This window comes from Electrophorus electricus, chromosome 25 (genome assembly GCF_013358815.1).
Source record: "Electrophorus electricus isolate fEleEle1 chromosome 25, fEleEle1.pri, whole genome shotgun sequence".
Lineage (NCBI taxonomy): Eukaryota > Metazoa > Chordata > Actinopteri > Gymnotiformes > Gymnotidae > Electrophorus > Electrophorus electricus.
In genome coordinates, this window is record NC_049559.1 from 10,598,632 (window position 1) to 10,612,701 (window position 14,070).

The 14,070-nt window shown below is 40.9% G+C and overlaps 2 protein-coding genes across 3 annotated transcripts; both read right to left on the bottom strand.

The window, feature by feature from the left end:
* Positions 1 to 6: 6 nt before the first annotated feature.
* On the bottom strand, positions 7 to 1,866 carry LOC118240771 (homeodomain-interacting protein kinase 1-like). The gene is given in 3 exon segments (XM_035522729.1): positions 7 to 1,537; positions 1,539 to 1,597; positions 1,858 to 1,866. Coding segments are annotated over 3 exon segments (384 nt in total). The 3' UTR covers positions 7 to 1,221.
* LOC113568130 (homeodomain-interacting protein kinase 1-like) lies at positions 1,449 to 3,204 on the bottom strand. 2 transcript variants are annotated; one of them, XM_026996312.2, is made up of 2 exons: positions 2,629 to 2,831; positions 1,449 to 2,421 (listed from the first exon to the last, which is right to left on the bottom strand). In XM_026996312.2, exons 1-2 carry the CDS (start codon positions 2,711 to 2,713, stop codon positions 1,991 to 1,993), a joined length of 516 nt encoding a protein of 171 aa, XP_026852113.2. In that variant the 5' UTR covers positions 2,714 to 2,831; the 3' UTR covers positions 1,449 to 1,990. The 2 variants fall into 2 exon arrangements, 1 of the variants encoding a protein (XP_026852113.2); XR_004775647.1 differs by lacking the exon at positions 2,629 to 2,831 and adding an exon at positions 3,088 to 3,204 and having other exon boundaries at positions 2,098 to 2,421.
* Positions 3,205 to 14,070: the final 10,866 nt, after the last annotated feature.

Below are 14,070 nucleotides of genomic sequence, written 5' to 3' on the forward strand. Positions count from 1 at the left end.
TGTGATTCACAGAAGTGAAAGAATAGAGCTTCAATTAATTCTAATGTACAGAGTGCAAACGTGGCAGCTTGTATTCATGTGCACACATTCTTGTCACTTGAAATACGTCTTAGAAAATGTTTCCCTCCATTACATTTTATTTGTAAACACTATGGGTTGCCCTGAAACAGAGGTTAGTTGATTAGATTGATCCGAAACCCTGTTCATTGTCTACAGAAGTGAAAGAACAGAGTTGCAATTACATGCAATTGTTCTCTTTGCAAACCGGTTACAACAGCTTATTTTCACTTGCACAATTTTTTTCACTTGAAATATGTCTTAAAACATCTTCTACTAAAATAGATTACATTTTGTGTGAACTCACCAAATTGCAATTCCCTGAAACAGTGGAGAAGGCGATTGCTTTATTGTAAAACCTGCTTCATTATCTACAGAAGTGAAAGTAGAGTTAAAATTACATGCAAATGTGATCCTTGCCAACGTGTTACAACATCTTATTTTCATTTTCACACAATGTTTTTACTTGAAATATGTCTAATAGTAGGGCATTTCAATAGTCCAATCTTGAAGTAATAAATGCATGGACTAGCTTTTCTGCATCATGTGAGGAGAGCATGTTCCTAATATTTGATTCAGCGGCAATTGCTTTAACACAAAGGGTGTTGAATTCATTCATGAAAATGTAAAAGGTTTAAATAGTGTTTTGTTGATGAGTCCAGGTTTTTTTTTTTTTCCTTCTACACAGCACTTTACATTACACACCCACTATTATAACATGGAACTATATGCAAAAATGCACTGACACTACAATGATGATGTTTTCCATTAAGTAAATACAGAGTATCAATGCAGTTAAACGCTGTTACTCAGTAAACGACACTGTTAATTAACGGTATAGCTACAATGCACAGCGGTTTTGTATGGACATGCACAATACTGATATTACCAAAGCCTGCAACTCGGAGCATCCTAACTAATCTCAGACATTGAAGAGGGTTCATCAGGTATTTTGCTATAATAACAGCACTCACATGAATCACTAAAATTAAACCACTTATAAATCAAATATGAATCAATCGTGCTCCACTTAACTGTAATGCTTATCGCGATTTTAATGTGTAGCAGGGTCATCGCAACTGCCAAAATGTGCAGCTCTACTTTAAAGCACACTTGAGTGCAACAAGTGCACACTTATTTCTAACACGCCTTAGCACGTGTCCCTCACCGGTAGTATCTGGTCTGCAGGTAGTTGGAGCACACAGCCTCGGAGACGTGGCTAGCCGAGCCGAAGTCGATAACTTTGACTCTGTACGGCTGCCTGACAGGGTTCACCAGCATGATGTTTTCGGGCTTGAGGTCGGTGTGGATCAGGCCCAGGCTCTTCAGCTTCATGAGCACCGTTGCGACCTGCTGCAGCACGGGCCGGACGCACTTCAACAGTAGCGGGCTGAACATGCTGCCCTTCAGGAAGTCGTAGAGGTTCTGCCCCAGCATCTTGAACACCAGGCACATGTGCTTCTTGTGCTGGAAGCACTCACGCGCGTACGAAATTGAACTCGTATGCGTTCTCCCTGCTCAGCTGTCTCAGGATGCTCACCTGAGGAGGAGCAAATGAGGAAAGACAGATTTAATTTTTCTGCGCGTTTTTTTTAAATACACATTCAAGCAGGCATGACTTATGCAATTGTAGATAAGCTTTCTTTTATACTAAGCTTCAAGCTGTCCGTGCGTTATCTGAACTAGTTCCTACTGATGCTTTGAAAATTAGGACTAGTGTGCTGATACCAAACACAAGTGTTTTTGTGCTACCCTGGCTGTATACAAATTCCAGTGTGAGTTAGCACATCTGATACCAACAGATCGCATGTTGTAAAATCTTAAACAATGACAGAATCAGGGCTACAGCTGATTCCAAATCAAAAGCTCCAAAAAAGTAAGCAAAACTTTCCCATCTTGATCTGACCCAGTCGAGAAAAGAACGGATGGTTTTTCAGGATCTGATGGCAACCATTTCATTGGTGTCCTTCTTGGAGCATTTGGCCACATGGCCAAAACTTCCACAACCAAGGAAGTGCAGCACCTCGTAGCTGTTGGAGGCAGAGCAGAGGATCCCATTCTGCCCCAGCTGGTATTCGCAATCGCCTACGGATTTTCTATCTGCGGTACAACCGGAGTACGCAATGGACTGGGTGGAAGAGGTGGTTGTTCCGCTCCTGGCCACGCGCTTGGACAACGAAGGGGTGTAGAGATCCTCCAGGATCTTTACGCTGTTGCTGCTGTGTTCTCCTTCTCTCTTCCTCTTCAGGCTGCTGAACCCTGGATCCGAGGGCCAGGGCGTCCCCAGCCGAATCCTAGGGCTAGGACTCCGCAAGTAGTAATTACTCTCGAATTTTACTTTCTTGGAGATCCCACTGGAGGAATCTGAAGGGGAAGATAATATACCTTTAGGGAAAGATGAAAACAGGGGCACTAACCAAAGGAATGCTATGCGGATCTAGTTAGGGGCTATATTCAAAATTAAAACTAAAACAGATTTAAAAAACAAAAAAAAACAAAACACGATCTATGATTTAGCTAACGCTAGCTAGTTAACGCTAACACTAACCGCTAGTTAACTTCATAACTTACCCTCAGTGTTGATTATTTTCCCACTTTTAACCTTACGGAAAGAAGGCTCATGAAAACCGAACGGATTTAATTCATGATCATCCATGTTGTTTTGCGGTTCTTAATTTAAATAATTGAAATTATTAGCACGCTATATCGACCGGAGTGAGAAGATTTCCACCAAATATCAATTCGCTACTCTACGGACTCTTCGTTCCATGGCAACAAGGTGACATGGACAGGTGTAACGTCATAAAATGGAATTTCAAGTGCACGTATTGAACCTCGCCAGTGGACAAGATAAAAGCTCACATTTATTTTACTCTTTGTCCAGACATAATCAAAACTGCAGTGTCTGCTTGTCCGCCTGCTGGACCAAACTGGCAGACTCATATAAATCACCTGATAGCATCCAATATTCTTAAAGTACTAAATTTATCAACATCACATTTCTTAGGACTAATACATGTAACTGCTTACCGATTTCAGCCGTCTACATGCATCCGTTCTCCAGAATCCCACGCTAAATATTTCGTGCTTTGCTGGTAAATTTCCACAACAATCGTGCCTGTCCTTTTAAATGGCCTTTTAAAACATGCTTCCAGTATAAGATGACCAGATTTTGTCAAAGAAAATTCAATTACATAAAACGTGGGGTGGGTGACTATTATTTACTTCATATGTTTCCTAGGCAAGTGGTGTGATTGGCAGCTGTTTCAACAAATAGAGGAGGTTTAGATGAAAACGTAGACCCTTCACTTGTCTTATTTAGTTTAACCGTTTAAAAGGTCTGCATGCTGTCAACCAACTTCTCCGTTGTAAGCAGATAAAGTGTAGCACATTCGTTGACGCTGTTTGGCGAAACTCATGCAGACATAAGAATGATTTGATCACCAATACTTTTGGACATCATGGAAAGGAAGAGGCTTATTTTAGCTGAAGTTTATGTGGAGTTGTTTGGGGGGGTCTAGCATGGACTAGCTACAATGTATAAAGTATACTATTTCTTTACAGTATTACGGTATAGATTTTGTGGATTCCACATATACATTAAATGTAAAATGTTGCCCAGTCATGTCAGAAATAGCTAAACAAAAACCACAGGCTCCAAGTTACTGAAAGAGAAGTATTCAATGAAGTCCTGGTAGAGCATAGGTGCAGGTTTGTCAGACATGTTCATGAGGAGTTTAACTGAAGCAAAATCCTCATTATATACCCAAGGAGTCAAAGCCTGCAAAATCCCCAAGTAGCAAGACTGCATCAAGGTAGCACTTGCTGATGGAAAGCAAAAAATAGTGCTTTATCCTGCTGTGCCTCATCCACTGTACCAGTCTCTTAGTATTGGATTTAGTGTGGTTAATCACTCTTCAACTGTGCTGATTACATTTAGCTGACACTTTTGTGACAATTATGACAATTTTATGTGACAAAGTGACAATTATGACTGAGTACAACTTGAGCAATTGAGGGTTAAGGGTTTTGCTCAGGGGCCCAACGTGGCAGTGAACCAGCAACCTTCCGAGAACAAGTCAAGTACCTTAACCGCTGAACTACCACTGCCCATGTTGATATATTGTACTATTTAAAGATTTTGCAGTTACTTGGATTTTGTCAGTATAGCAACATGCCCTCAGTCCAGCAGAACAGGAAATCCAAAACCTGATAAATTACCCGTTTTAATTTTTGTTTTCTATTTTAAACACACACAATCCCAAAAGGTTTTCCCTGTAGTAATACTAGTTCACTACTATAGTTGTAGAATTAGCTCCAATTAGCCCACAATATCCCTTTAAATTAAGCCAAAATTCAAAGTCTGAGGGGAAGATCCTATAAAGGTTACATAAGAGCTTGATGTTTTGAATACATACTGCCACAAAACGCCAAAGAACTATTTTTTATAGTTACACTTCCCATGGAATTAAAAATACGACAATCAACTTGTTAAACACATTGCATTTGAGATAGATTTAATACAGTTTCTTAGTCTGTTTGTAAAAAACACTATTTAAAAACAAAAATGAAGGCATTAAAACAAACAATAAGCCCAGAAACTACAATAATAAAGTTCAATAATCGAGCTGATGTTCAATGTCCGAATCCCTCATGTCCCTCCGTGTTCCTCTTCCTCTCACAGGTAAGGATACAGGCTTTCCTCTGGCCGAGCAAGTAGGCCACGGGCCGATGGTAGGGCTGGTCAGGGAGCTGGTGACGAAGGGAGCTGCTTCCTGATCTATCGTGGGATGACATCACAGACTGCTGGACCTGTAGGAGGAGCCAAAGCAAAAAAAAAGGGCACCAAGATATCGATAGTTTGTCAATATTCCCAGCACCCAGCTGAACTACGGCCCAACATGGGACTGTTGGAAACCTATTATAGCGTGTGATTATTATAAACCTATTATAGGGTCTAGATTCCATTATTACTGCCTTGTAGTAGCAGGGCTCTGCTGTACTATAAATGTGTTTCTGTCTTCTACTAAAAGTCTCTTTTGGCAGTGTAATTTATTTTGGTCAAATGGCTGCATGACCGTTTTCAACACACATTTATAGAGGTATTGGTGAGGTGATCCTTCCTGAGTCCCCCAGCCAGCAGAGCATGAATGACCTGAGTGGGCGAGCAGCTCTGCACCATGGCACCGAGCGCAAGGTCCTTGTCCTCCCTGATGAAGAGGTTGCTCTCGCCCGCCTTGTGCGGCAGCATGCAGGCAACCAACTCCGCCTTGGCGTCCATGGCCCTCCACAGGTGGGTGGACATGTGCATTAGTGTTGTCATGGAAGCATGCAACACCATGGAGCTCAGGTTCTTCACCTGAGACAGTGGACATGGGGCTCAGGTGTCCAGGCACTCCTTGGGGATGTGCCTGCTTAAACACGCTGATTGGACTCATCCGATATGTGGCAGATTTAGTTGGTGTGTCAGAGAAGGAAAAGCATCGGTTTGTACTGCACAGTTCTACCACCATGTGTAAGGACAAAATATTCCTTGCTAGAACATTCCAAATTGACTTCATCAGGTTAGAACCATTTTGGTCACAAAACAGAGTAATTCCAGCTCGGACAGCAAAATGCGAAGCTCCTTTTTGGGCCATTGTTTATATGATTTGATTAGAGAATCTTTTGTCCCTGAGAGAGCCCCTCTGGACCACAGTCAGGCACACATCGTGGAGCTTGGGAAGCAGGATGTCGGTGTGGTTCTGGGCCAGAGACTGCACCAGAGTCAAGCTCCCCTTCTTCTTCTCCCTAAAACAGCATTAGAACACGGTGTACATACCTGGTGTTATGATATCGGTAATGCTAAACAGGTTTCATTAATAAAATCAACTTTTAAAAACACAGAAACAAATGTATTCACTATCAGGGTGACCCTCACTAATTTTTATATTTATTTTTCCAAAGCATGCCATTTGTGTATTTTTAGGTATGCTCTGTAATTATAGCTCTTTGCCACCTGCCTGAAGTGGGGCCGCTCTTCTCTGACAGCAGCCTGTGGGCCGCGGATCCTTCGCTCTCTCTGGGGCTCATCCAGTGGTGGGAAATGGCTCACAGAGGAAGCAGAGTGGGAGCTACTCTGGCTTTTCCTCGGGAGGTCAAATCAAAAATCAAAATCAAATGTTATTTATATAGTGCTTTTTACAACAGATGTCACAAAGTAGCTTTACAAATCTCCAAGTCCAAGCCCCCAGTGAGCCAGCCAAGGGTGACAGTGGCAAGAAAAAAACCCAATAGAGCATGAGGAAGAAACCTTGAGAGGAACTAAGACTAAAGGGGGGGCATCCTCCTCTGGCCGACAACAGTCACCGCAATAATAACAATTTAAAGAGAAAAATGCATGTATAAAATGAAAAAACAAACAATTAATGTCTTGGTACTAGTAAAGAACCTGCACCTTTTGATCTAAGCAGACATGGTGGCTTGTAATGAACTAAGAGTTCTGTAAGGAACTGTGGGGCAAGACCTTTCGGTGCTTTGTAGGTAATTAGAAGTATTTTATAATCAGTATGAAATTTTATTGGGAGCCACTGTAAAGTAGCTAAGATAGGCGTGATGGGTTCAAATTTTCTAGTTCTAGTGAGCACTCTGGCTGCTGCATTTTGAACTAGCTGGAGCTTGTTTAAGCACTTAGTAGTAGGGCATAACAATAGTCCAATCTTGAAGTAATAAATGCATGGACTAGCTTTTCTGAATCATGTGAGGAGAGCATGTTCCTAATCTTTGAAATGTTCCTAAGGTGGAGAAAGGCGGTCCTAGAAATATTATTTACATGAGCTTCGAACAAGAGCCTGAGATCCATAATACCTCCTAGATCTATAACTGTTAGGGAAGGTTGTGATTCCACTGAGGTTCATTGAGTAATTAGATGATCTAGCTGTCTCAGGGTCTAACAGAAGCACCTCTGTTTTGTCAGGATTAAATGAGAGAAAGTTTCTCAACATCCAGTGTCTGCCGTCCTTTATGCATTCGGTTCTGATTCAGATATGAGCTTAACTGCTGAGCTACAGCTTTTTCTAGAATCTTGGAAATAACCTCTTCAATATTATTTTTAATAATCTCTGACTGACGAAGACGTATATCGTTATCTCCTACGTGAATAACTATCTTAGAAAACCCATGCTTGCCTAAAACCTTAACATTACCTGCAACGTCCGGCGCCCTGCCACCTGCTATACAGCTAACTGTTGCTGCTGGTCTCCCTAAAGGCCTGCTAATTTCACGTGTCGCAAAATAAAGTCCCCTATAACCAGAGCACTTCTAGCGCTTGAGTCTTCTCCGTCAGACTAGCAATTCAACTACACTTCTCACAGATAAAACAATCGCTAACGACGAAGAATAAACATGTTGCAAAAAGCAAAAATGTTAACGTTACTTACGTTTGTGGTACCTTAGATGTAGTTTGTAATGATAAAGTAGTTTTCAATGGAAGTTGCATTCTACATCCATGTAGAATGTAGTTAAATCCAAGAGAAAAAACGAGAAACAGATTGAAAGCAGTAAGAGCTAGTATGCAGAAACAGTGGTGTTAGCGCGAAACAGATTCAAAAACAGGAGTCTCCTTATGAAGGAAGGAGGTTCTTATGAACCTCTGTATTTTGACAGCAAGTATTGACCATGTGCCATTAAAACCATGCCAGGTATGGTATTAATCCACAAAATAGCACATCAAATCTAATTATTTGGCTAGTACAGGGTTATGCAATATTCCCTCAACTCAGCAAAATGCAACAGCTTGAATTACTTAACTGATTAATAATAATAAAAAATCTTTCCTGACTATAAAAATATAGCTGACCCATTCGAAAGATTAAACATCCAGTGAGTGTGTATCCTGGCATGTTAAGGTAAAAGGCATCTCCGACTGGAATACATTTAAGCGGTTTCGGGCGCCATCTGGTGGCGACTTGGAGTCCTTATCACGCTCTCATTTCTTTTGTATGGCGGGACAAGTGTTTTGTTATCCTACCTATCGAACAGTTCTACCTAGATTTAATGCACTTATGTACATTAGCATTAGTCCAGGCTTCTGGTGTTTATTTTGGATGCATATATTATAATTAGGCTACTGTGGACATTTGTATTTTGTATAGCTACAGCACCTGTACTTCACACACGTGTAGTAATCGGATCTAGAAAGTTGCCAGCCCTATTAAAATATTAGGTTTATAGTATAACAGTTTAATTAAACAGACAAAGTGTTAATCACAATCATTTGCATGATGATTAATCTTGAACCAAAAATCTCACCGGGTGCTGTAGTTCTCTTTCCAGACACACACCCAATAAAACTGTGCTTGATCATTTCTTATTGATAGCCACTGACTATAGGATCAATAGAATAGTACAACCAAATAACCTTTAATGTTTTGCTTTACTGTAATACAATTTAGAATTGCGATGTTACCCTTTTAAGAAGAACTGAACACATTGTGACAAGAGCAACTGGATGAAGCTTTATTGACATGCTGGTCAAGGACTCACATCCAATATGTTTAAAATACATTAATTGAGGCCAAGTGCAGCATAAAAAAATATTTTAACTTCACACAGAACCAAAACAATCAACATTAAAATATATAAAATATATAATGTATAAAAATATGGGTATTGTTTAAAAAAAAAACAAAAAAAAACTAACCCTAACCCTAACCAAACCCTAATCATAACCCTAAACCAGTAGCACAGACGTGTGTCCCAATTTGTCTGGGACAGCAAGAGAGAGGGAGAATGATAGATAGATAGATAGATAGATAGATAGATAGATAGATAGATAGATAGATAGATAGATAGATAGATAGATAGATAGATAGATAGATAGATAGATAGATAGATAGATAGATAGATAGATAGATAGATAGAGAGAGAGAGAGAGAGAGAGAGAGAGAGTGAGCTATGTCCTATTTTCCTTTCTTTACTGCAACACTGTCATGGGACCCAACGTTAAGTCCTTTCTTTGGTTCCACTTTCTCACTGTTCACTTTACTATGTTATGAGATGCTATGAAGCGAAAAATAAAACATGCCACGACTACTGTACGCATAATGAAGCACAAATAGAACATGAAAGTCCAAGCTAATGTGATCTTTGGCGTCATCTGCTGCTGCCTCTTGCCGTAGTTGTGACAAGTCACCACAAGAGGTCTCTGTTAAAGCGAACACAAAAACACAAGACAGGTCTTCTGTGCCCTACGCCCTTAATTCTACTTGCTCTAGACACAAAAGCAAATGTTAGAAACCGGTTCAAAGTGACCAGTCCTTCAGGTTCAATCTTCTCCAAGTAACCCACTGCCATCCATCCTCTGTAGTCGGATCCGGGGAAGTCAAGAGACACTGACACCAAGGTAGTGAATCAAGAGCGCTCCACTTTATCGAGGAAAGCACAGAGTATATATGTGTCCTAAATCTACTATCTAAATATACAGGATGACGGGGAAAAGTGAGGCATGTTCTAAGGGTCTATGTAGAAAGGAAAGAAACAAGGTTAGTAAAGATTAGATGTTCTCTGCATGAACGAGCCACTAGCTGTTCCCGTGCCCGTCATGAGCCACTGCTGTCCTTAAAGAGAGACAGGGAGAGAGAGAAAGAGAAAGGGAGCGGTAAAGAAGACAAGAAGAGGGAGCGGATGACCTCGGGCGACCAGCTCGCGGTCAAACCGCCATGTCATGGCTGATAGGCAGAGACCTTGCGTTGAGTGCCTGAAGACAGAAAGGCTCCAGTATCTAACACGCCCCTCTTTGATTCCAAAGGAATCACATATCAGTATATAGACCTTTCTCATACGCAGGCACCAAGGCAACATTAGCATGATTAATCACGGAGGTAGAAATGAGAGTTATGAAAGAAGACAGGAGTGACAATAAACAGGGTCCACAAACAAGAATCAACACAATAATCAGGAGTATGGGAAAACATATGTTTATGAGCCAAGATCCCCAAGGGCCGACAAGCTCAGTTAACCAACTGAACCAAGAATCATCGGCGGGTGGAGGCTCAGCAATAGCGGTCTTCATGTGCAAAATGATGTCAGTAATGCTGTTATAGTAACTAGGGATGTCAAAGCAACACGTTTCATTAATGACCTTGCAGATGCCTCCCTCCTTTGCCAAGAGGAGATCTAGGGCTAGGCGGTTCTGCATGACAGCGGTACGGATCTTATTTACCTTATCATTGAGTAATGCCATGGCGTTTTCACTCCTATTGGCTAAATTAAGTACCTGCCATGCCAAACCGTTAATTTTATTAAGGGCTGCAGTAGTTCCTCCTCCCAGGAACAAACTCCCACCCGCGTTCATTCCAGGATTAGTCCATGGGTTGGCCAGTACATACCCACCATACCTATTAGGGGTGCCATTAATTACAGACCTTTTAGCTCTGTCAGATGTCAACTGCGAACATGTATATATGACCAGAGATGGGATAGTTAATGCTGGGGTACAACATCCTTTTCAGGGAAATTGATGACGGGTATGACTAACAATCAAAGTGGGTAGGCTGGAGTATTCCATCCTACCGCATACCCACATGATAGCTGCAGATATGCCAGTGCCCAGGATCGCAGGGCAAAGAGACGGTGTGCCTGTTATATTATTTATTGTGCATCTGCCCAGTCCCCGTGCCTAATGTCCATACCTCATTTATACACAGCGTGTGACCAAAAAATGGACAATCAGGCAAGCCTGCAGAACATAGACAGGTGCTACCGTTCACAGGTAATACTGCTAGGGTCATATTTCTGAATTGGGGGTAATACCGTTTACTAATGCCAATGTCGCAGTCTGTCCTGTGGTCTGGCCATGAACCACCAAACAAGGCCCATGCGGGGAGATTACCACTGGCAGCTGCTGCCTTAGATACATTTTGCATAAACCCTACTCCCATATTGATCTGACAGTCAGATGAACTATGATTAAGTGCTGCTGCCAGAACACCATCTACCGGGATTGGTACCCAGGGTGTATGGAATGCTTGACACACCAGACAGTCCTTCCCTGGCTCCACCTCTCCTGCCGCTACCAGGGAGACCACACAAGCTAAATGACCATTATACTGTTGTTGATGACTCTGAAAGCCCACTATCCCCCATTTTGTACCTTTCAAGACTGAAAATACTGCCAATATTATCACATGAATGGGGCCCATTATTCCTATAGTAAGGTTTTGCATGAACTTTTCAGGAAAACAAGGACCAAAGAGTCAGCAAAAGGATGTTAATAGGCAGAAAGGATATCTATATCTATATCTATATAGTATATATAGATATCTATATCTATCTATACCAATGCTAAAGTGTATTGACATACAGGGCCAAGGAGTACTTCCTTGGTGTGTGGTGCAGCCAAAGGCCAGTCCCTCAGCATGAAATCATATAACAAATTTTGTACTATATGTGAATGTGTTTAGGTGCATTTTGCTTGTCGGACGCGTCAGCTACTGGTGATTTCTTCAGCCGACTGGTGTGTATCCACTGTGCTGATCCCGATGTTAGCACAGCGGTTCGGGTCACTGCGATCACGGTTGTTGGGGGTCCGTACGCAGCTTCACCAACTTTCCAAGGGTTCAATGATTTGACCAAAACAGTGTCACCTGGAATAAATGGATGAGTAGGCTTGTCTGCGGGAAGAGGGAGAGAGCAAGAGACATTGCCATGCACACTGTTCAATTTCTCAATCAACATTTGGGTGTAGTCCACCAAGATCACGTCCATGTCACCTGAATGAGAAACACCTGGGTTACATCTGACCCATGGGATGGTAAATTGTCTACCAAAAGTTACATCAAATGGTGACAATTTGTTGGTGGCACTGGGCGTGATTCTGATCTCACATAACACCGCTGGCAGTAGATCTATCCACTTATTTTCTGTTTCCATCATAGCCTTTGTTAATCTTTCTTTCAAGGTACGCTTCATTCTCTCAACAATGCCAGATGACTGAAGATGATAAGGGATGTGAAATTTCCAGTCAATAGTTAGGTAGGTGCATAGTTTCTGAGTTACCTTGGAAATGAAACAGGGTCCCTGACCTGAATCTATTACCCAAGGCACACCGTACCTCCGTATTATCTCCTTGGCTAGGATTTTAACCTTAGAACAAGGAAATGCCTCAGTCCACTTGGAAAACCTGTCTACAGTCACCAGTCGGTACCTCAACTGACTACAAGGTGGCATGTGCGTAGTCTATCTGTAGACACTGAAAGGGATATTCAGGAGCCAGCAAGGCATCATGTTTGGCTTGTGTTTTACCCTGGAGGCTTCTAGCACAGGTTAAAACACAAGCCACAAACACAGATCATTAAGAATACATTGGTCAATGAATGTGCACTGATGGAACCCACAGTCCATCGCTCACCCTTGGCCAAAACTAGTGGAGGAAGAACAAACCCATTCCTGGTTCGATAGGCCCACCCTGAATCCATATGGATACATTCTCAAGCAGGAGTATTTCCCCACACTCTTTATATATATATATATATATATATATATATATATATATATATATATATATATATATGTGCATATGCATATGACATCACAACATCTTTGACGTCACTACAAGTATATAAAGGTGAGCGCAAGCATTTATATGTCATTTCACTTGACAGATTTCAGCAGTTATAAAGTTGGAAGACAATAGAGTGAATTAAACCTAATCGTAGGTCAACTTTCCAGAACAAGGTACGGTTGAATAAGTCAATTTTGTAATTATAGAAGGCTATTTTCCATCTAATTGTATGTGTATGTGTACGTCTGTCTGTCTAAATGTCCGCTTAGCTACTATAGCTAGAGCTTTTCTAATTTTATGATGAACGGTGTGTCTGCTGTAGTTTTATATAGTAATGGAATGCATTGACGTTCCACCTGTTTTCTCATACAAGGCTTTATGTCAAGCATAAGCGACTGCTTTTTATGCTATTTAGATTTTGCTGTTTTAAAGGTACAAGACAAGTAATATAAGTGATTAAACCAAATTTCATCACCATACCCGCCCTTTCTCGTCTGCCCACACTTGGTGACGTATTTCGATGTGGTACGTCCACACTGCAGGTGCGTATAACGTTCCTAAGTGCGGGCAGTTTGAGACGAACAGCTCTACTAACAGAGAAGAGTCGGTCCACAGTAGCGCCCCTCTCTCTGCGTCTACCTCTGTTCACTCACTAGAGAGAATCTGCTTAATATAAACAATTTAATTTGATAATTTTGACCATTAACACTTTGTGTGCTGTGTGAGCGAAAAATAATTTGACCATGGATTTTAGTTCAGGCTGTTGATGTTTGAAGAATGACAAACGAACAACATTTCCTTATATATTTTTGTTGTTTCCATAGTAAAATTCCTTCACCTCCAAAAGTGACACGGGCTTCTTCAGTATTTAAAAAGGTGAGTTTAAAATGGCCAAATTTGTTATTCATCAGAAAATGGAATTGTTGCTAATAAGTGAGATGTCAGCACAGTTGTTATGTTATCCTGATATTTAATTTCTTTTTATTCAACCTCTTCTATGGTTCTCAAAACAAGAGCAAGTCAAAAAGCACAAGACAAAACGAGAATAAACCTGTGAGGAATGACAGCAAAATGCTCCTTGATAGAGCCAAAAAAATCATCCCAGACTTGGAGAAGCTCGATATTGCACCAATCTTGACCCATTTTGTGATGGATCTGACTCATGAGTATGCCATTTTTAAACCTTTTCTTCTTCTTCTTCTTCTTCTTCTTCTTCTTCTTCTTCTTCTTCTTCTTCTTCTTCTTCTTCTTCTTCTTCTGCTTTTTCAATTTATCATTTTTATTTTTGGTATAATTTTGAATGTATGAGATTTTTAGCATAAATATTAATTATAGTTCTAAAGAATGCTTTTATTCACATTCTTTAAGGCAGTGGACATCTATCCGGAAAGCAATCCCTAGTCCAGTAAGTCATACTACATTGCTTACACTTCAACATATTTTAAATGGGATTCATATTAATTCTAAACCAA